The sequence below is a fragment of the Podarcis filfolensis genome, assembly GCF_964270895.1.
Source record: "Podarcis filfolensis genome assembly, chromosome: 5".
Lineage (NCBI taxonomy): Eukaryota > Metazoa > Chordata > Lepidosauria > Squamata > Lacertidae > Podarcis > Podarcis filfolensis.
In genome coordinates, this window is record NC_139608.1 from 19,674,215 (window position 1) to 19,697,206 (window position 22,992).

General features: G+C 43.3%; 1 protein-coding gene across 16 annotated transcripts in view; it reads right to left on the reverse strand.

Annotated features, from left to right (window-relative positions):
• LOC310762364 (schwannomin-interacting protein 1) overlaps positions 1-22,992 on the reverse strand; it is a 388,732-nt gene that overhangs the window by 26,168 nt on the left and 339,572 nt on the right. The window contains exon 1 of one of the 16 annotated variants that reach the window (XM_083613312.1): positions 7,946-8,514. The exons of 14 other annotated variants lie outside the window; for them this stretch is intronic. In XM_083613312.1, coding sequence (XP_083469438.1) covers positions 7,946-8,023 — 78 coding nt within the window. In that variant the 5' untranslated portion in view covers positions 8,024-8,514. Of the gene's footprint in view, positions 1-7,945; positions 8,515-22,992 lie in introns of those variants that run through there. One more of the 16 variants, XM_083613310.1, reaches the window with a different exon arrangement.

The window sequence follows — 22,992 nt, forward strand, 5'->3', positions numbered from 1 at the left end:
TGTCTAATCTGAAGCAATTACAGCCTAGTGATTTTGAGGAGCATCACCATTAGCAGAATTCATTAGTGATTGCCCATAGATACCGACTGCTAACTTAATGTTTCCAAGAACCATCCTTTGAAACGTATGGCGCACTATGCATCTGGTATATAGCTTTTCTGTCTCAAAAAGAGCGCAGCGGCAAACGAACTGCAACATGAGGGAAAAATCAATAACTTTAAGAGCACAGTGGCTGAACTTAATAAGCTGGTATATTCATTTTCACTTTGCCACAAGTGCTGCTGTAACAGAAAAGGAACCTCAGGGGGCTCTCTCATTAGATTTTGTTTTTCATCCAATCTATTACATGCTACTGAAGATGCTTCCATCTGCACTGCTGTTTTATGAAGCTGTTTTCCTGCAGTGGGGGGAGAATTCAGAGAAAGATGTGGAGACAGCTGTGTAAGGATAATCTCGGACACTGTCAAAATAAAATATAAATCTAGATGTAGCAGCATCCAGTCGCTTAGAGGCGAAACCATTACAGAAGGAAGCAAAAGAAGAGGCATCATAAAAGAACAATATGCAAAACAAAAATACAATTAAAATAATAAAAATCAAGAAATACCAGTCAAGCATTTAAAAAATCTGTAAGGTTTGACAGCGGCAGACATCAATAGCCAACAAAAACTGTGGTGAACAGAATATTTTCAGCCAGAATGGCATGCTTGGTGCGTATCATAAAATCATAGAGTTGGAAGAGACCCTGAAGATCACTTTTGAATTAGCAGGAATATGCAGCTGCCCCATGCAAGGATCGAACCTGCAACCTTGGCATTATCAGCACCACACTCTAACCAATGGAGCTATCCATGAAGCTTTCGCATGGAAGTTTCTACATTACTCCCAACAGCAGTCCATGCTCAGAGTAGCCACAAATCACTCCCAAAGCCCAAAATGAATTTGTCAACTGCCGACCACCAGAAGTCCCCTCCTTCTTTATCAAGCTGGCATTGATAGAAAGAAGACACTCGCCATTTCTCATGTTAGTAAGAATGAGTGGCACCTGCAACAAAAGGTGGTCCCTGTTTTCCCCCATTCTTTTACCCCCACCTTCAGTTCTTGTTGTTGTTGTTTAGTCGTTTAGTCGTGTCCGACTCTTCGTGACCCCATGGACCAGAGCACGCCAGGCACTTCTGTCTACCACTGCCTCCCGCAGTTTGGTCAGACTCATGTTTGTAGCTTCGAAGACACTATCCAACCATCTCGTCCTCTGTCGTCCCCTTCTCCTTGTGCCCTCCATCTTTCCCAACATCAGGGTCTTTTCCAGGGAGTCTTCTCTTCTCATGAGGTGGCCAAAGTATTGGAGCCTCAGCTTCACGATCTGTCCTTCCAGTGAGCACTCAGGGCTGATTTCCTTAAGAATGGATAGGTTTGATCTTCTTGCAGTCCATGGGACTCTCAAGAGTCTCCTCCAGCACCATAATTCAAAAGCATCAATTCTTCGACGATCAGCCTTCTTTATGGTCCAGCTCTCACTTCCATACATCACTAACCTTCAGTTCTATGCAGCCACTAACATGCCCAATCCTCACATGCTGCTTTTGCCCACTCCCAACCCTTCAAAGTTTCTTTCTAAATATTATTTGTACTTCTGAAAACCTTAAGGTTTTTCTAAACTGATAGCATCACCTTTATGGTGTGTGAGCACTGTGATTGTGTCTATGGAAGGAATGAAATGCATAGGCTAAAGGCGGAACCAGGACTATCACCAAGCACAACATTCTACAAGTAAAGTCCTCAACAAATCAATTTCCTTCATCTTCCAAGTTTGCTGCAGGAGCTAATTTCACCATCTGGACATTGCACTGGCCAGTTTTTGTTTAAAACAAATTTTTTTTTCAAATACACATTTGTATGTTAAAAAGCAATACCACATAACATGTTATCCATCCGTCGGTGAGTCAAGTGTTACTTCACAGAGCCTGATACATGTGCAAGTCTCAGTGTAAAATCTACCGATTTCCTGCACACTGCATGCAGTAGTTTAAAGGACAAATATTGACTAAGGTCGCATGCCGAAATCCAGATCTATGGCTCTGAAGCTAGGGATGCTTTAGTCTGGAACACATTTTTAAAAGCAAACTGAGCTGATTCACATTTCCTGGATTAAATACCTAAACTGGAATGCACTTTCAGTTTCCAGGATTTTTAGAACTTTGCGATAACAGTCCCTGGCTCATAAAACATGCCAAAAATGCATATGAAATTGCATACATTGGGATAAAAAGCATATAAATACATTTATTTTAAATGCATGTTATGTAAAAAGATACAGAAAATAAGGTGTTGCGTGTGTCTGTGTTGTATCCAACACTGTTGTTCCACTTGTGCAACAGAATTCCCACCTCCCTTCCCCTGTCACCCCCCTTTTTTTGTTTATTCAACACAACATATACACACCACTTGATTGTAGCAAAGCCTCTAAGCAGTTTACAAGAAATATTATGACTATCAATAAAAACTTAAGAACAAGTAGTTAAAAACATTTCAAAAATAAAACCAGCAGTAAATGAAAAAGAGATTAAACATGTCAACATCTGTGAGTCAGGATAAAGGTAAAGGTAAAGGTACCCCTGCCCGTACGGGCCAGTCGTGTCCGACTCTAGGGTTGTGCGCCCATCTCACTTAAGAGGCCGGGGGCCAGCGCTGTCCGAAGACACTTCCGGGTCACGTGGCCAGCGTGACAAGCTGCATCTGGCGAACCAGCGCAGCACACGGAAATGCCGTTTACCTTCCCGCTAGTAAGCGGTCCCTATTTATCTACTTGCACCCGGGGGTGCTTTCGAACTGCTAGGTGGGCAGGCGCTGGGACCGAGCAACGGGAGCGCACCCCGCCGCGGGGATTCGAACCGCCGACCTGACGATCGGCAAGTCCTACGCGCTGAGGTATTACCCACAGCGCCACCCGCGTCCCTGTGTGTCAGGATAGGCTTGCCTAAACAAAAAATGTTTTAAGCAGATGCTGAAAGGAATAGATGTAAAGGGACCTGCCTGATGTCAATGACAGGGAGTTCCAAAGTGTAGGTGAAACTAAAGGAATGATTTCTTACAAGTGTGGAGCAAATATTGGGTGGCATCTAGAACAGCGCCATTGCTGCAGATTGAAGTGGCTGAGTGGGCACATATGAGGTTAGACATTGGGGGACCCTCTGAAGTTGATTTTTGGGGTGCATGAGGGAAGGAGAGACAACTCCGTGGTTTTAAATTGCAGATCAATGTGTGACAGAAACCAGAAACAGACTGATCTATCTGTCCCTATCTGAGGCCATCACACTTGCATCAGTTTGTAGAGATTGAAAGAGAGTGTGCAATTTTCAGCTCAAGTGCTGCATGTAGTGATTTGCAACTACCGTACTTGTGCATCAGTGCAATTCATCTTTTGGTTGCATCACATCTATGCATAAGATCTGCGGCCGTAATACTTAAGTTACTCATGTTTTACCTACAATTAGAGTGGCTCATGGGAAGACTCAGGGAGAAGAAAAAGACTAATTAAATTGTGAGGATGATGCAAGTGCAAGCAGTAGACCCAGGGGTGCCCAAACTTTTTTCAAAGAGGGCCAGATTTGATGAAGTGAACATGTGTGAGGGCCGACCAAAGTTGCTGACCTTTTCTTAGGATTGAAGCTTTGTTTGTGTGGCCCCAGTAAATGAACTGCCACAGGGGCTGGATAAAACCGGCCAAGGGGCCGGTTTAGGCCCCCAAAATGGACTTTGGACATACCTGTGTGGGTGAAGAAATCACACAGTTAGCACAGTAGCTAATGAGAGCACAGACACTGGCATAATTAGCATCATCATAAAATGGCAGGCAGAAAAGCAGCCTTATGGCTGCAGCAAAGGTCCACAGAGGACCACCAGAGGTCCACAGAAGACCACCACTAGAGGGCTACTAGAAAATTGTTCTATGCATTTTTTAAATAACTTTTTTTTTAAAAAAGGAAGTGTACACACACTTATGGCCCAACAATGTTGGTTTTATTTTTCACTATGTGGTAGCAGGGGTCATGGGGTTTTTCCGATCCATTAAAAAGCCAACTGTTGCACCTGCATATTGGAAGCTTGGGGTTTACGCTATGAACTTTGGCAGCTAAACAACAGTTGAGGAAGCTGGCCAACTCATCTAAAGACAAGTTAGCGCTAGCTATTATAACAGGTTTACAAGTCTGCTGGCCAAATATTTATATGTTTATACACTGCAAGGTTGTTTCACAGGCCATTGATCTACTTTTTAATAATTCTCCTCTCCTCCTAAACGTTTGCAAGTTCAGTCTCCAAAAACTCAGCAGCCTTCCTATTGAAATAGTCCAGCTGATGGGGAGTTGGGTTTTTTTTTATTTTAGACTGACTACTGGGCTGCATTCAACGCTAGAGACCCATTGAGGGCAATGGACATTGTTAACTTAGGTTCATTGATTTCACTGAGTCGACTCTGAGTAGAACTTAGGCAGTAACATACCACTTTAAACAGAATCCTTGGAAGCACAGTTTGTTAAGGATACTGAGAATGGAAAGGAGACCCCTTGCTTCTTTAAAGGTAAAGGGACCCCTGACCATTAGGTCCAGTCGTGACCGACTCTGGGGTTGCGGTGCTCATCTCGCTTTATTGGCCGAGGGAGCCGGCGTACAGCTTCTGGGTCATGTGGCCAGCATGACTAAGCCGCTTCTGGCGAACCAGAGCAGCGCACGGAAACGCCGTTTACCTTCCCGCCAGAGCGGTACCTATTTATCTACTTGCACTTTGACGTGCTTTCAAACTGCTAGGTTGGCAGGAGCAGGGATCGAGCAACAGGAGCTCACCCTGTCGTGGGGATTCGAACTGGCAACCTTCTGATCGGCAAGTCCTAGGCTCTGTGGTTTAACCCACAGCGCCACCCGCATCTTTACAAAGCTACAATTCCCAAAATGGTTTAACAGTCAATCCCTCATCCCAGGGAACTCTGCAAATTGTAGTTACGTGTCCTCTAACAACTCTCAGCTAGAATGCAAAGATCTAGCACAGCCACCATAAAACTCAGGATTCATGTTTGGTGCAATCTGGTTCCATTAACATGAATGGTTGTTTTGATACATGCTTCAGTAAAACCTGGGTGATACCTATCATGTGATCTGCACCAAACAAGGAGCTGCACAGATAGAATATCAAGAGATACTGAGATGTAATTCTCTGGGGATGCCTCCTAAAGCTTTAAGAACTTACAGGTCCTTCACATAATAGCATTAATTACATTTTGTTCTGTAATGCAAGCTTAATCTGTATGAAAGGGGAAAAAAGTAGTATAAACCACCACACACACAATGCAGTTGGTTTCACCACTGCCGTACCATCAAGGGTAGCCAATGTGGTGTTCAGAGGCTGTGTCAAGTGTCAGCATCTGCTGACACCCTGGGAGGGGGTCAGGAACACTGCCAAAAGCCCACTGGACCTACTGCAGCGAGGAGACAAAATCGCACAGGGAGGGTGTCTTGCCCAAGGAACCTACAAAATCTGGATCCAACATAGGTGGCATCCTCCAGTGCCCACGTCCTATTATTTCACAAAATGTTCATATTTTTATGCAGCTTTCATGCCGTTAATTTACCAGGATATATTCTATTTTCCTGGATGGTTTCAGTATGGTAGCTATATCTTCAAAACCATTTACATGGCCAACCCAGTTCTACCTAGTTATGTCCTACTAGCTCAGATGATTAACACTGCCACTTCCTTTCAGTCCATTCTGTTCTCTCAGCAGGTGTGGTGAACAACTGTTGTCTTCAGCACAGTTTGGAAAGAACCAATTTAGCCAACAAGATTTGCTGCAAATATGTAGAAAATCACCCAGGGCTGAAGTAACTTGGGATACAGGAAATCTCCAGAAGTAGCACTTTATTTCCAAGAGTATTTCTTGATCTGGCCCAAATTGGTGTGCTTCAAACAAAACTTCACTGGATAAGCTTTGCGGCCCCTCTGTTTTATTGATGCTTTTTATGGTGCTTCAGAAATGCTGCTGACTTACTCCTATCATTTTGTCTGAATTGTTAAAGGAGAGCCTGAGTCTCACAAAAGCCAGCAGGATCATTAGCTGATTGCTCAACCGGCAGCAATAACACGTCAGAGGATAATTTTATTGACCCTTTTAAAGGACACTTTATTCCAGATATTACCAATAAATGAGTTTTATGTGTTAATGGTGTACATTCACGGTGAGCTTTACATTGCATACATGCACAATGAGAACAGTATGTCAACATTTATATGAAACTGACAGGTCTCTTATTAGGTATCATTCCCCCTTTCCTCTCACAATACAAGGCCTTTTATATGAAGAGGATATGTTCATGTGCATATTCTCCAGAACACTTTACCAACGTGGCATTTATAGCAATAGAAATATGGCTGCAAGGAGGGTAGACAGCCAGAAATGCAAGCTGTTAAGAGTTCAGAACAAGTCAAATTGTACTTCCATTGTTCCATCTCATTTACTGCATATAGATTACTAAGTTTTCTAGGAACACAAACAAAACACCATAATTAGAATGTTTATTTAGTCCGATAGTAACATAAAGGCAATTCAAAGATGGCAGAATCCAAAATTAACTTGTATTTCAAATATCTAGGCTTCAAAAGAGCCAGAAACAAATATTTTAGGTAACAGCCAAGGAGTGAGATTGAAAAATGATAATATTCTCAGACACTAGTATCAGAGTTTCTGACCATTATGGGATTTTTTTTAATAGCAAATTTATAAAGCTAGTGTGCTGGAAGTTCTCCAACTATGAACATATAAAGCTTCCTTAAAGTTAGCCAGACTGCAAGTCCCTAAGTCACATTCTGGCTAGCAGTGCTTCTCCAGGGGCTCTGCTATTTCATGCTACAGGAGATTCCACTAAAGGGAGATGTCGAGGACTGAACTTTTGGGACCTTCTGCGTGCAAACTGTGTGCTATGCTTGGAATTACGGCCTCCCCCAGCTGGTACAACAGCTTCCATGACCCACAAGGTAGGTGTCATTAGCTTTCCAAAATTAATACATACAGTTGCGGAATTAAATAAATCACAAAACGTATTTGTAGGCAACAAAGTAGGTATCACTAAACTTTCCATTAAGCCAATGTGACGGTAAAATGTGTCAAATTCCATACATAAGGGAAATCTGTGCATTCAGAAACCCATCAACAGATTCTTAAGGCAACAAGTTCTGGCCAGAAGAAGACAAATACAGAAAGAGTGGAACTTTTGGGCACTCTTAGGCTAAGAACTGGCATATTCTTGTAATTTGATGTCAAGACCTCAGCCATGCAGCTAAAGTTATTTTTAAGTATGTCTGTTATTACCAGACATAGACAATTACTATATTTAAAGTTCCATATTGCAGCTGGCATGCTTTTTAAAGACATGCCAATGCAGCAGTTTATATAAACTCTCCACACCCTGGGTAAACTCACTGTACTGTTCAATTTAAAAAGTTTCTATTCAATGGGTTGGTGGTAGGAGAAGTGAGAAAGAGAGAGAAGAAAAAAAAGACCATTCAAGTTTCAAACATTAATCAAAACTGGATTGCCTAACTTACTACAACATACTACATCAATACACTCCTAGCGCCTGATTTCCATCGATCTGCAATGCTGACAGTTAAAATGTTTTATATAGCCAAACCAAAAAGTATGTAGAATGCAATATTCTGAACTAAAGCTTAACAGAAAGTTGGTGAAAACATTTATTATGACAACAAATGTCATTATATAGCGAACTAAAGAGACACTGTCATGAACATGCACATTTATTTCTGTTTTTGCATCCTTGAAGGATGTTTTGTGAATGCTTTTTCTTTCTTTTTTGCAACTGCACGGCCCTGATTTGTTTCTCTCCTGCAAACAGCAGCAATTGTTCCCAGACAAAAGAGCCCTTTTGTGTCTCTTACCTTTTTATAATTCCCCTCCACATCCAATGTGGATACTTCAGTGATGATGTCATCCATTCCATCACTATCCAAATGCATTCCTTTAACCCTTAAAAAACCCCTAGGAAAACAAACTGGTCACTTTCTCTTCTGCCTGCAACTTATTCTGCGCTTCAAGTCTCCTTTCCCGAAGCCCATTCATTAAAACTGCAGTTTCAGGTGGCAGCTTAAAGCCGGACCAGTAGTTTCAGTCTTCTTTTTTGTGCAATGAGAAGGTCCATTCCCGGCTATTAAAAGTCTCTTGTCCTCAGACACTGGGACCTGTCAGGAGCCTGATCTTCTCGCCAGCTGCTATCACCTACCTCTGAAGCATGCAGCTACAATCCACTCCAAAGTACGCTGCTTTTTCTTCTTCTCCAAATAAAGTAAAGGCTGGCTTTGAGCTGAAGCCAGCTGATTACACTTCTTCGCCAGTTACACAAGGAAAGCAACAATCTTCCTCTAGTCACTGGTAGTGCAGGTTAAAAATAGATGGAAAGGCCTGCCTAGCAGAGTACACCAGAGCAAAACACACACACCCCTGCTACGTAAAAGCAGAATGATATAAAAAGCCAAGGCCGCATGGCCTGCAGCTATAAGCAGCAGGCCAAAGGGCCCAGAAGCACACAGTCGTCCCATCTATTAAAAGGAGCCCCTCTATCCCAGGTTGTCCAGACCTGGAGCAACTCCAGCCTCCAATGGAGTCTAACACACTGCAAAAAAGGGGGGGGATAGCAGAGGAGCAGGGGACAAGGACAACCTGCATTCAGCCTTTCTCAACCTGTGGGTCCCCAGATGTTGTTGAACTACAACTCCCATCACCCCTAGCTAGCAAGGCCAGAGCTCAGGAATGATGGGAGTCGTAGTCCAACAACATCTGGGGACCCACAGGTTGAGAACAGCTATTTGACTTCTTTTCTTCTTCCTCTTTCTTTCAAATTGATAAGTAGGTTTCCTCGATCTAGCTAATTAACGAAAGCAAAGAAAAAAACACTAAGTAGATAGTTACAGAGCATGTCCGGTATCACTTCAATTTACAGACATTTCTTTGGATGCGCATTACTTACACATGCGTCCCCTGAATCCTCTCTTGGGCAATTTTTCTGCTTCAGGGACTCGCTAAAAAAAAAACAGGAGTACTGAAAATAACTGGGCTGTAGCCGACAGTATTACTTAGCTGACTGTAGGGCTTTTCCACAGTGAAATGGGGAGGGAAGTGGTTCTTAGAAATTCCCTCTCCTCCCTGCAAGCTCCCTCCTCACTGGGAGACCCCCCCCTCCGGAGCAGATTTAAGAGGGCTGCTGTGGTGGTCCCTGAAAATTCCTTCCTTCCCTGCTCTCCTGACAGAACCTTTACCATCGGCTGACTGATGCCACTGGATACAGCTCAACATTTTTACCATATACAGTGGTACCTCCGGTTGCGAACTTAATTTGTTCCGGAGGTCCGTTCTTAACCTGAAACTGTTCTTAACATGAGGTGCGCTTTCGCCAATGGGGCCTCTTGCTACCGCTGTGCAACTTCTGCTTGCATCCTGGGGCAAAGTTTGCAAGCAGGAGCATCCACTTCCGGGTTAGCGGAGCTTGTTACCTGAAGCGTTTGAAAGGAGGATGGTACATAACCTGAGGTTCCACTGTAAGGTAAAGGTAAAGGTACCCTTGACTGTTAGGTCCAGTCGCGGACGACTTTGGGGTTGTGGCGCTCATCTCATTTTATAGGCTGAGGGAGCCAGTGTTTGTCCGCAGTCATGTGGCCAGGATGACTAAGCCGCTTCTGGCGAACCAGAGCAGCGCACGGAAATGCCATTTACCTTCCCGCTGGAGTGGTACCTATTTAGCTACTTGCACTTTGACATGCTTTTGAACTGTTAGGTGGGCAGGAGATTGGACCGAACAACGGGAGCTCACCCCATTGTGGGGATTCGAACCACCGACCTTCTGATCGGCAAGCCCTAGGCTCTGTGGTTTAGACCACAGCGCCACCAGCGTCCTGAGGTTCCACTGTAGTAATTTACAATAAAGGTGTTTCAGAAGTTCAAGCTGCAGCCTGGAAGGTTGGCTGCCAACCGCAACATTATGAGATCACCTCGGGGATGCAAAATACACGTGCTTAGAACACTTCGCCTCTCAGATTGAGACAAAGCCCCACTGACAGGTGCACATCTCAGGAACGCTCGGAGCTTAGTGACACCGCATGAGCGCATGCTTTGGAGATGAAACCCCACACATTCCCCGCTGCCTCTCACGCTGTGCATCTGGAGTCCACGCTGCTTTTCCATAAAAGCCAACCAGCTACTTTGGGGTCATGTCATTCATTAATCTTGTAATAGCAGATAACTGACACCATTCTGCCTTGTCTCTCTTGATTTTGTGAAGTCTCTTGTTCTTTATGAAACTTCAGAACAGTAGGATGATTATAGCACATGTTTCATGTTAATGGAAGCAGGAAACTACCCCGCCCACCCAAAGTAATTCAGTGAAGGAGTTATCATCAGGAGAATTTCTGGGAAGCACAAGGGACGGGGGCAGGGGGAGGACCTAAGCCATCTTGAGATTAATTCAAGCGTTAGTTGGTTAGGCCTTATGGCTTATTACAGAGCCCCTGTGGACTTTTCATGTTGTGGTTTTATGACTCATCTTTTAGGTCCAAAACAGTGAGCTACTACGCATTTAGATCACAATATACCCAATTCAGCACTAGTAGCTGAATTTTGTTCTTGGACCCAATTTAAGGTGCTGGTATTAGTCTACAAAGAAGTGTTTCTTGATGGAGGGGCATATGATGGTCTTGGGGATGGGGTTCAAAGAAATATGTGCAACATAAATAGAACATTAGAACCCGCAAAATTTTATTACATTTGAAAATTCCAATATAATAATTAGGGGACCCATGCTTGAAAGGTCTGTGTGTGGGATTTTTATGTTAGCTAAAAGGAGCATGGGTTGAGAAATACCATTTCCGAAGCCCTGAATGAGGAAGGACCATAGCTTAGTGGCAAAGCATCTACTCTGTAAGGCCCTGGGTTCAATCCCTCGCATGTCCAGATAGAGTTGGGAGAGGTTACTGCCAGTCTATGAGTGGTGTTCCACAAAGCTTTGCCCAGAGCAGACCCATTGAAATTAATGAACATGACGAAGATAGGTGTATTCATCTCTGTGGATCTACTCTGAGTAAAACTTAGTTGAATGCCACTCAGTGCAGACAACACTGACCTAGATGGACCAATGGTTTGACTTGGCAGCTTCCTACCCTCTTTTGATGGGAGACCAGGTTATCTGAATGACCACCTGCACCTCTATGAGCCTGCCCAAGCTTTACAACCAATAAAGTTGGTCCACTGGTGACAATCATTACCTTATTGAGTTCCATGGGCTAGGGCCTTTTCTGTGGTGGCCTCATCTCTTTCAGTGCTTTTCAAAACTTATTTATTCTAGTGTGCATGTGGTTCATTTTAGTGGGCTGTGCTTTCAAACTGAGGTTTTTATCTGCAGCTGCGGTCATATTTAATTTAATGATTTATTGTTTATTGTTACTGTTGTTTAATTATTTGCTTTGTATTATAAAGTATGTTGTAATCCATTTTGGGTATGTTTCTACTTTGGAAAGTGGGCTACGAATCTAGTCCTCTTGTGAAAAGACTGAATAAAAGGGCTTCCTGGTGGTGTCTCTCTCCATCATGGTGTTACGAGGCGCTATTTCTGTGGCATTTTGCCGTATCTCCTGCTTGTGGCTCAGATTTTGGCCACAGTAGGACAGAGGAAATTGCCTCCTAACATTGCAAGAGTCTGATGTCTTGAAAGACCTACATTGGCACCCAGTATGTTTCCGAGCACAATTCAAAGTGTTGGTGCTGACCTTTAAAGCCCTAAACAGCCTCGGCCCAGTATACCTGAAGGAGCGTCTCCAGCCCCATCGTTCAACCCGGACACTGAGGTCCAGTGCTGAGGGCCTTCTGGAGGTTCCCTCACTGCGAGAAGTGAGGTTACAGGGTACCAAGCAGAGGGCCTTCTCAGTAGTGGTGCCTGCCCTGTGGAACACCCTCCCATCAGATGTTAAAGAAATAAACAACTACCTGACGTTTAGAAGACTTCTGAAGGCAGCCCTGTTTAGGGAAGTTTTTAATGACTGATGTTTTAATGTATTTTTAATCTCTTGGAAGATTATTATCATCATCATCAACAACATCATCATTTGATGTGGAATATGCAAGCTTACTGTAGTGGGCAAAGCACAGACTACCTTCTTGTTCACCGAACACTTTCTTCATGTTTATCCATGGGAAACACCTTAATTGGCTGCATCAGTATGTCACAATAAACCATGGTTTATAGTGAATGGAATGAGCCTAGGCGAGGCTTGCCTTAGGGTTGCATGTTCTCCCTCAGGAACAAGCTGCTACAGAACATTTCCTTTCCTTTTTTTTTTATTGACCGCAGTTTAAACAAAGTTTAGGTTTCAGGTAATGATGTTAATCTTAACTGTGGTTGGTTAAGATTTGTTAAGTTTTACGACCCATTATAAGACGTTGTCTGTTTCAAACTACGGTATAGTTAAAATGAAACACAGCTGATTGTGGTCAGATGAAACTACAAGTTGAAGCTAATAAAAAACGTAGCGGTTTTGTATCTCAGAAATGCCCTCTGCACACAAAAATGTGTATTCCACACACCACCACCACCAGTTCTGCTATCCTTCAGAAAAGCCCTTAATGCAGGTGTATTTTTTTCCTGGTCTGCAATCAGGAGCTTTTGTGGTTGTTTGAAAATAACTGTTTAAACATTGTTTTTGCTGTTATTTCAAATCTTGGAAATTTCATTTTGTACTGTATTGGTTTGATGTAATGCACCTTGGGAGGGTAAATGCCCTAAAAAGTAGGTCAGAAAGCCATTATGGGGGAAAAACCCCCACCTAAACTCAGCTTTGTGGCTGCAGGGATGGGAAGTACATGAACCCAAGGCTTGCCATTGTCTCACTATGTTGCTGGCATTTAATCAGTCAAACCTGCATATCCAACAAAGGAAAAGCTTCTAAAATAATACGGGATACGTGTGTAACCAATGAAGGAAAATGCTTCTATCTCTGGATTTTCTGACTCTTAAGTTCCTACTACAGCAGTATTGTCCAACACGTGGCTAGAAGCCTTGAGCGCTGGCTCCTCGAGAGAAAGGGCTGGTTTGGGTGAGAGAGAGAGATGGTGCTGGACATTCCAGGAGCCAGCCCTGAGGAGAGGACTGCCTTGCCCCCTCCCCTAAACGATGGCTGTAAACAGACCACTGAGCGCGGCGAGGCTTACTCCCAAGTAAACACATGCGAAGGAGTGGGGGACCCTTCCTAGCGGCTGCCATCCCACTCACACGGGGAGAGGTGTGTGTGTGTGTGCAGTCATGCACACTGGCTCCTCAGAGAGAGAAAGGGCTGGTTTACGTTTACTCAAAAGGAAGGGGTGGGTTGGATCCAGGGGAAAGGGCTTCTACAGGTTTCATCCAGTTCTTAAGGTGGTGCTTGAAGGCTGTCAACTCTGCAGTTCAGTTTACCCAATTTCTGTTTCGAACTATGGGGGAAACTGCTGTGGTTGACAAGTGCCCCTCACTCATTTGAAAAACAGCAAGAGTCTTGGGATACTTTAAAGACATAACACATTTGTTGTGGCATGAGCTTTCATGAACAACAATCCGTGCATCATGTTCTGATTATGTAGGACCCTGTCCTCAATGTTATTTTCTTATGCTATTACAAGTATAAAAAGTATGTATTTTTAAAAATATATTGATTTATGATGAACTTTTCAGGTGTTATCGAAGTGACTATCATTTGTTATTATTTTTATCATAAGCTCAGCCAATTATAATGTGTTTAAGCTGAAGAATGACAATGGGAGAGTGTGGTAGATCACTGCTAGTTTTTGATTTTGGATGGTAGATCTCAGGCTACTTGTGGTTGGACATGCCTGTACTACAACAACAGAAATTTAAGGTATTACAACCTGCAGTTGTTGATGGCTACATCGCTTTATCAATAGTATTTTCAGCAACAAGGTGAATCATCTTTTTTGTCTGGACTCCATAATGACATCAGAACTTCCCAAGGCCTTTTCGCAAATGTAGGCTATTACATTTCACTTTCCTCCCACAAAAGCACTTAGGATGATGAGACTACTTGTATCTACGTGTAAGTGCTTCGGAATTGGATAAGTGCCTAAATTTCTAAGGGAGGAAGCATTAAGGAAGACAATTTGGGTGACCCACCCCAATGAAACAAGAACTGGTGTGAAATGTATACTATAAGATTATGAGATTATAGAACTGCCTTTAAAATCCTCCCTCTAAATCTCCCATAAAATACCCATAAAAGATTTGACCCAACAACACATTTACTAGCAACTCTAAAAAGGCAAGGCTATTTAAAAGATCTCTCTAATACGCACTATTCAAAAGTTTAACAGAAGGCATGCATTAATATATTGGGCCAGCTAAATTCAATTATTTTCCTAGTAGGCTTCTATGTAATTACTTTTCTGCACGTAGGAATTATGTTAATATGCTTTACTTTTTTATGGCTCCCATCCTCACAGCTGACTCAGCGTGTCATTTCCTAGTGTTGCTAAAATTAATTCTTCCTCCCCCCCATTCTATCTCCCCTCCCCATAACATTGACTTATACCTATAAGCCAATTATCAGTTGAACAAAAGAAAAACCCATTCATTTACAGGGGTGCAGATTTACAAGGCAGGTTTGTTAGTTTTACTGCTGTGAACTTTAAATTGCAACAAAATGTTCACACGTCATTCACAGCTTTTCAAAATACTCACATGCTCCCTTTTCCTGAATGCCACAATGGCACTGTTAGTGGGATGCAAGCTTTTTTTTCCATTTCTCCGTGGGAGTGAAAAATGAGTCAGAATTAAATATGCCCGCATTACAAGCAAATTCATCTTTTATGTATGTGCTGCTGACAACTTAGTAAGGACATTAAAACCATCTTGCACAACCACAGAAAAATACTGTACTGCTCGCTAATGCTACATGTTCCCTGACTACAGTAGGTATAGGAGAAGCAGCAAGACCCTTACAAAGTAAATGTAAAATAGTACGGATTATAGTTGGGAATCAAAGGATCCTCCTATACATATTCCTCATAACCCATGAGATCAGAGGGAGAATGAAGAAATTCAGATGCATGTGAAAAATGAACATAGTAGTAGTAATAATAATATATTGCTTGTACCCCACCCATCTGACTGGGTTGCCCCAGCCACTCTGGGTGGCTTCCAACAAAATATAAAGAACACACCCAAACATGAGACATTAAAAGCTTCCTGAAATAGGGCCGCCTTCAGATGTCTGTGAAAAATCATATGATTGTTTATCTCTTTGACATCTGATGGGAAGGCATTCCACTACCAAGAAGGCCCTCTGCCTGGTTCCCTGCAACTTCACTTCTCACAATGAGGGGACTACCAGAAGGCCCTCAGAGCTGGACGACGCGGGTGGAGATGCTCCTTCAGGTATATAGGACTGAAGCAGTAAAGGTCAACAACACTCTGAATTGTGCTCAGAAAAGTAAAGGTAAAGGAAAAGGGACCCCTGACCATTAGGTCCAGTCGTGGCCGACTCTGGGGTTGCGGCGCTCATCTCGCTTTATTGGCCGAGGGAGCCGGCGTACAGCTTCCAGGTCATGTGGCCAGCATGACTAAGCCGCTTCTGGCGAACCAGAGCAGCGCATGGAAATGCCGTTTACCTTCCCGCCGGAGTGGTACCTATTTATCTACTTGCACTTTGACCATAGCTGTCAACTGTCCCTTATTTGGCGGGAAAGTCCCTTATCCCAGCGCCATGTCCCGCTGCTGTCCCTTATTGATGATGTCCCTTAAATTTCCCGGGTTTCAAAGGAAGCAGCTCCTCTCCCTCCCTCCCTGCCGGCCAGGGAGGATGGAGGCTCCAACTGTGTTGCTTGGCTGCGTTGCTCGCCCAATAAGGAGTCTAAGAACGACTGGGGGGTGGAGCTTGCATGCCTTGTGCCAATCAAATTGGCCGTGTTGCCTGGGCACTCACCTTTGCTCAGCACTTCACCAGAGGTGACGGTGGTTTTCCTTGCTGCATCCCCTTTGCCGGGTTGCTGCGCTGTGGGAACCACCGCTTGAGGCTTTGTTTGGCTGCTGGCTGGGCTTTATGCGTTTGGCTCGGAGAGGCTCAGAAGTTGAACATACCTGTGCCCGAAAAATCCCTTATTTTGGCTGCTGATCCCTTATTTTTGAGGCTGCTGGTCCCTTATTTTCAAATCTGGAAGTTGACAGCTATGGCTTTGATATGCTTGCAAACTGCTAGGTTGGCAGGAGCAGGGACCGAGCAATGGGAGCTCACTCCGTCGCGGGGATTCGAACCGCTGACCTTCTGATCGACAAGTCCTAGGCTCTGTGGTTTAACCCACAGCGCCACCTGCGCCCCTCACCTGCTCAGAAAAGTACTAGTAGCCAATGTAGGTCTTTCAGGACCGGTGGGCATGCACACATATCACCTGGTTGTAGTCTTCCCCACTGTTGATGAAGGGTAGCACAGTTGGTAGAGCATGAGACTCTTAATCTCAGGTTCATGGGTTTGAGCCCCACGTTGGGTGAAAGGTTCCTGCATTACAGAGGACTAGACTATACATGATTCTGATGGTCCCTTCCAATGGTGACATGTATTGTATTTCTTTTTAAAATACAGCAACTATTCCCCTGTCTGCGTGTATATGTATAAATTCACATATGCTGCTTTCAAGTCACTGTCATCCTTTTCCTTCTTCTTCTTTTTTTTGGGGGGTGTGTGTATCCTGGAAATAGCACATGTAATTTTAGCCTGTGAAAACAGCTTGTTGGTGAGAATCTTCTGGGTCTTTTCTCTAAAAAACTTGTTGAACATATTTCCTTTAACACATGGGTTGCACTCTCCCAGACGGTTACCCTCCGCCCCAAGCACCTGTCTTGGAAAAGAACCGAAATACTTTTTCAAGCCTAAATGCTAGCTGGGAAAGGGTGGGGAAGAGTGTGCATGCATGTACATGGTTATAGTGTGTGCACAGTGCTCATAACCTTCTCTTCTATTTGAAGATGTGTCCAAAAGCTTGGAGATGCCTGCTTCGACCAATGTTTATATCAGACTGCCTGGTCACACCAGGTGTCTAAAATCTTATGATGGCAACAATGAATTAGGCAAATATTTTTCCAGCATAGATTATGCATGGAAATCTATAAACCAGGCATAGGCAAACTCAGCCCTCCAGACAGTGGCGTAGCGTGGGGGGTGCAGGGGGGGCCAGCCGCACCGGGCGCAACATCTAGGGGTTAGGGTTAGGGGGCGCAAATCCACGGGTTAGGGGGCACAAATTACTTGCCTTGCCCCGGGTGCTGACAACCCACGCTACGCCACTGCCTCCAGATGTTTTGGGACTACATTTCCCATCATCCCTGACCACTGGTCCTGTTAGCTAGGGATGATGGGAGTTGTAGTCCCAAAACATCTGGAGGGCTGAGTTTGCCTATGCCTGCTATAAACCTACTGAATGTTTAAAAAAAGGCATTTGCCTAAGCCAAAATCATGGCTTCCTGACAGTAGCTTTGGACATTTTAAAAGAAAGAGTAGGAAAGGAAGCACAAAATAGTTGCAAAGACTGGGGGGGGCGGGCCGAACTCATACACCAAACTTTAAAAACTTGCACAGGAGAGGTAGAATGCAGGAGCCCTGGACACAGGAACAACTTTTCCTCACCCAAATGACATCCTGGAAATTCAGTTCACTTGTCCAAAGCTATCTGAGTAATCAAAATAGCCTGAAACCTCCTGCTGCTACTGTAACTACTGGACAGCCAGATCAACAAAAGATTTGGCTAACACAGCCCCAAACCCTGGACCTGCTATGGAGCTTGATCTGCCTCTTGCTGAGCAAACATTTTTTTGGAGAAGTGGCTATTTTCCTAGAGGAGTCAAAACAATATACTGTATATATATATATTCCTTCTGTGTTTTGACGTGCTTTGTGTATATTATTGCCAGATCTATAGGTAAACATAGTTGTGGAACTCCTACAGGCTTCTAGGGAAACTTCCAATTTATCCCAGATATTATTTTGTTTTTGGAAAAACAATATGTTAAGCTCTAAAATCAGCATGGATATGAAACTTATATGTAACACCGTCAGCTTCCCCTCCAAAGCAAAGGGAACATTTCAGGTTGTTTCTGGAACTGACAAGGCAACCCATTTGCAAAGCTCCTACAGTCCGAAGCCAGTTATTTGTGAGCAAGTCATTCTGACTCTCACGACTGCAGAATCATGCTTCAGACAAATGATGCATCTGTGCTGGTAACCACCATCTAAGCAGTTCAGAGTTAGAAGTGGGAGATAATAATTAGGAGCCATATTAAGAGTTCATTTAGTGTGTATTAATGTATAGAAAATGCACCCAGTAACTTTAAGCAGAGAACCAGGGACCCAGTAGGATATTCTGCATTAATAAATGTGTGGAGGTTATGAACATTCTGTATTAATAATGATCTAATTTTGTGTGTCACCATTGATCTGGGAAGAGATTCAAACTGATGACCTAAATAAGACTTTCCTCCCCCAGAACAGTTCTGCAACAGTAGATATATAAACCTTTTAGTGTTTCCTTTAGCCATTAATGGCTTCTAATACATTGTATTCAGAAATTAACATAACATAAACCTATGGTCTTTGGCAAGGGTAGTTAGTCTTCATTTAAAATGTTCACATTCATGGCGTAGCGTGGGCATATTTGCAGCAGTAGCGTGGGCATATTTGCAGCATCAAATACAGCCCCAAAAGTACCTGAATTCAACAACAACATTTTTATTATTTGTACCCCGTCCATCTGACCGGCCACAAGCCACAGCACCCCTGAAATCAAAACACATGCTTAAAAAACAAGAGGCCCAGACTGCATAAATCATTTAAAAGGCCCAGTTTGCTTGCTGCTGAAAAGACCACACAGATGGTGCCAGACGAACATCCCTGAAAGGGATGCTCCTTAAAATTAAGGAAGGTATGGATAAAGAGGAGAAACAATTAGGAGTCACCCACTGAAACTGATCGGTAGTATACTGAGGACAGATGAAAGAAAGTGCTTCTTCACACTGCACATAATTAAGTTATAGAATTCACCACCATATGATGAGATGGTGGCAGGTGGCTTGGATGGTTATAAAAAGGATTAAACAAATTCACAGATGACCGGCCTGTCAATTGAAATGGAATCTCCCGGCTGACAACCTCTGGGACACACCAGGCAAAGGCTGGTGCCTTCAAGTCCTGCTTCTGGGCTCCCCAGAGGCATCTGGCGGGTCACTGCTGGAAACACGAAGCTGGACTTTGATCTCTTTGGTCTGATCTGGCTCTTCTTTTTTCCTCCCCCAGAGGAGTAAGCAAATCGTCCCTAGGCACAATCAGGAGACACATGATGCAGCCACTATGCTGAAACTAAGCAGGTCTCCTGGGTTGGATTACTGCCTAGATGGAAAAGCATCTGGGGACACTATGGACCTTTGTTCTCAGTTCCATCAAGACAGAAAAGCAGGATATAAATCTAACAAAGGAGTATGTTCAGGAAATCACCAGGCTGTGAATGCTACCTCCGGTGACCCCATTATCTAGGGCAAGGAACCAGTCTTGCTCCCAGTGTACTCCAAATGCAGCCCATGGAGCCACTGATAACTGAGCTAGTCTTTACCTTCCAACCTCTTCCTCAGGTTCCATTCTGTAAGCTGTCCAAGCTAAGATGCTAGTGGGGCTTTAAAAAATGTAACTACGTGGTTTATCATTGATAGTGCACAAAATTCACATTTGTAGCCAGAATTTGTGTTTATTTTTTAATACATTGGTGTCCTACATTTCCTCCAAGGAACTGCGGGTGGTATACGTGGTTCTCTTTTGCCTAGTGGTTGCATGGGGATATGAACCCTGGGCTCTCCTGGGCCCTAGTCCAACGCTTTAACTACTACACCACACTGGTCTCATATTCAGTGGCAACAAAACCATGCCTATTCACTCACCTTACACATACAAAATTGTCTATTTTTAAAAGCTGCTTCTACACCTAAGAAGGATCCTCTATGCCCATTAAACACGTTCTGTTTGCCCTGATCTGCCAACACTTTTGCTTGGAGACCATTAGTTCCAGTATCCTCTCCCAACTGCTCATAATTTTGTGAATATTTCATATCACCTTTAAATCTCAGGGTCAGTCACTCATTACGGGTTGTTTCTTAAAGCTTGCACACCTGGGTTTCACCCCCTCAAAGAATTGTGGGCACTGCAGTTTACCCCTCACAGAGTTACAATTCCAGCAACCCTTAAACTACAGTGCCCATAATTCTTTGAGGGGGTGAACTGTGCTTCCAATGTACATGAAAGTTATAGAGCCAGATTCGAGTAAGCTGTGGCGCTAATGGAAGTCAGTGCAATAAGTCTTGATAGCTCAAGAGGACTTCCCCTTGTTTCTTCCTCAATTCTGCTCAGGAGGGTTGGAAGGTTCCCCAGAATAGCACATTGGGGGGGGGGAGAGGAGAGGTTGTTCCATTAGTGCAAACATTTCTGCTTGCCGGATGGAACTATCTCCTTGGCACGATGGTGAGTATCACCCATGATGTGTACGCAGCCTATGACATCAGAATAGGCCCAATGAAATCGACAGATTTAAGTTAGTCATGATTGTCTAAAGCCCACCAATTTCAATGCATCTGCTCAAAGTATGTCTTAGCCAGACACTAGTCATAGCAAGGCACATAAAAGATCAAGCATGTTAGTAACAGTACCATACAGGTATGCTCAGAGAGCCAGGGTTGGCTGCAGCTCCTTGACAAGTATATACTCAGCAGCAAGCACAACATTAGGTGGCAAATGATATTATGTGGGAAGGCCCTTATTAATCTTTTCTTCTAAATTAAAGGAGAAAGGGGCTCCAATATTTAAACAGCATATCTCTGAAAAGCAGAGTGTGTTACACTTTAACAGGATACAGATATTCTCTGCTAAGGGCAATGAAAAAAAAAGCTCTGATCTGGCTTACAGTATGATGCAAAACAAGGCATTTATTATTTAACCACAGATGGCACTTGTGACAGCGGCAGCGGCAGCTCCTGACATTTTCCCATCCCCCGCTGAGAGAAGCTGCCCTTATGGCCAGGCCTGCTGAAATCTAATCATTTATAGCTTCCAGTGTGATGCTAAAACCCTGGATTCCACATCACAGATGGATTAAAAATGCAACCTCCAGGTTAATGGGTTTGTTGCTTTTGGGGTTTTTTTTGCTGTTGGTGAACTGTGTCACCCTAACAAGGTGTTTTACACAAGACACCTTTCCTGCCCCACTTTTCTTTTAAAGGCAACAATTTTGTTTTGCAAAGATTTCCCAGGTTCATATGCAGAACTCAGCAAGTGCCCCCACAGCGGAGATGGGTTATGATCAAACACATACATAAAATGTACAAATGTGTCGAAGAGCAGACCATCCCAATATCAGAAGCCGTTCTTGATGGTGTTCAGTGTACCCTTCTCTTAATCACGGTTGCCAAAGAAGCGACTTCCATTTCAAAGGGAACAATGGGCAACCTTTGACCCCTACAAGATTACAAAATGTGGCTGTGGGGCATTCTTTGTGACACAGCAACTGGGCTATTTATTAAAATGCCAGGAGGTGTCAAGCCAAAGTGGTGCTATTGACTAAGCAGAACATGGGCTAAAATGTGCAGAAATCCAAAAATGGGAGAAAATGCAAGTGGAAAGATTTTGGGGGGGGGGGCAGTTATCCTAAAACTATTTAAACAGAATTTTAAAAAGCTACAGCTGCGCATTACTTGGTTCCTATTTTTGCACTTCTACCTTCATTATGTGTAGGAACACAGAGACTAAACATGCTGTTCCCTACAGAGACTTTCCCTCTCCATCTTGGTTCATCCCTTTCCCTACAACACTTGCACTTTTCTGTAAACAACTTGCAAATTCAGTATATTTGGCTCCTCTACACCTTTATTTTATTCCTGAATACGTGCTGTGCAAAAAATAAAATAGGCTGAATCCAGACTAAGTTAGTCACGCTCTAGCCCCACTGTAATCAATGGGAATTAAGTTCTCCATGACCCTGTTGATTTCAATGGGACAAAAGCGTGACTAATTTAGTCTGGATCAAGCTCAATAAATTTTAGAAGGTGGGAGTTGAAATATATGTGCTAAAGATTGGAGTTGAGCCTATGAAAAGGACTTCGTTCTAAGCATAGACTGGGTTAGCACCGACACCAGTGCAACTTTCTGTGTTTCGTTTGGCATTAAATATTATTTTAACTGTAGATTTAAAATGGTATATCCCCACTCATGCACCACCAACCACAGCAATCAAGCCAGAATCTAAATGAATCACTTCTACTGGGATAGGAAACCAGTCCTGTAAAGGTGGTGTGCGAAGATATAAGATGGGAGAAATCCATTTCTCAAAGCAGCTTGAAATCTACACAACTAATATTTTGCTTCTCGCCGTGTCCATGCGTACCATAAATGTAAAGCATTTGAAAAACAAATCCCTCCAAAAAGAAGCACCTTTCAGGAAACAAGGAAGCAATATTTCCAGAGGTAGCAGGCTAAATGATGTGCTGGCTACAAAACATAGTATCTGGATTCTTTGAGACTACAAACAACAAACACAGATTGAGCTACATGCATCAGACATGTAAATTCTTACACCTCATCACAGTCAAAACATGCCCACACCAGTTGTGCTCACAAGTATAATTTAACATTCAGACTACATTCAGATTACTACACGTATTTTAATGACAATTATTCAGTTGACCATCTTTCCCTAACATCCTCCCCACAGTATCGTCATCCACTAAATGGCACAAACCAAAACCTATACTGCTGTTTTGTTTTGTTTTTAAATCTGTATAATGCAGATAAAAAGCTGTTTTTGAAGTGGAGCCTTATCATTTGATATACGGAGCTGCTTTCCTTCCCTGTAAAAAGAGGGACACACAGAGACTTGG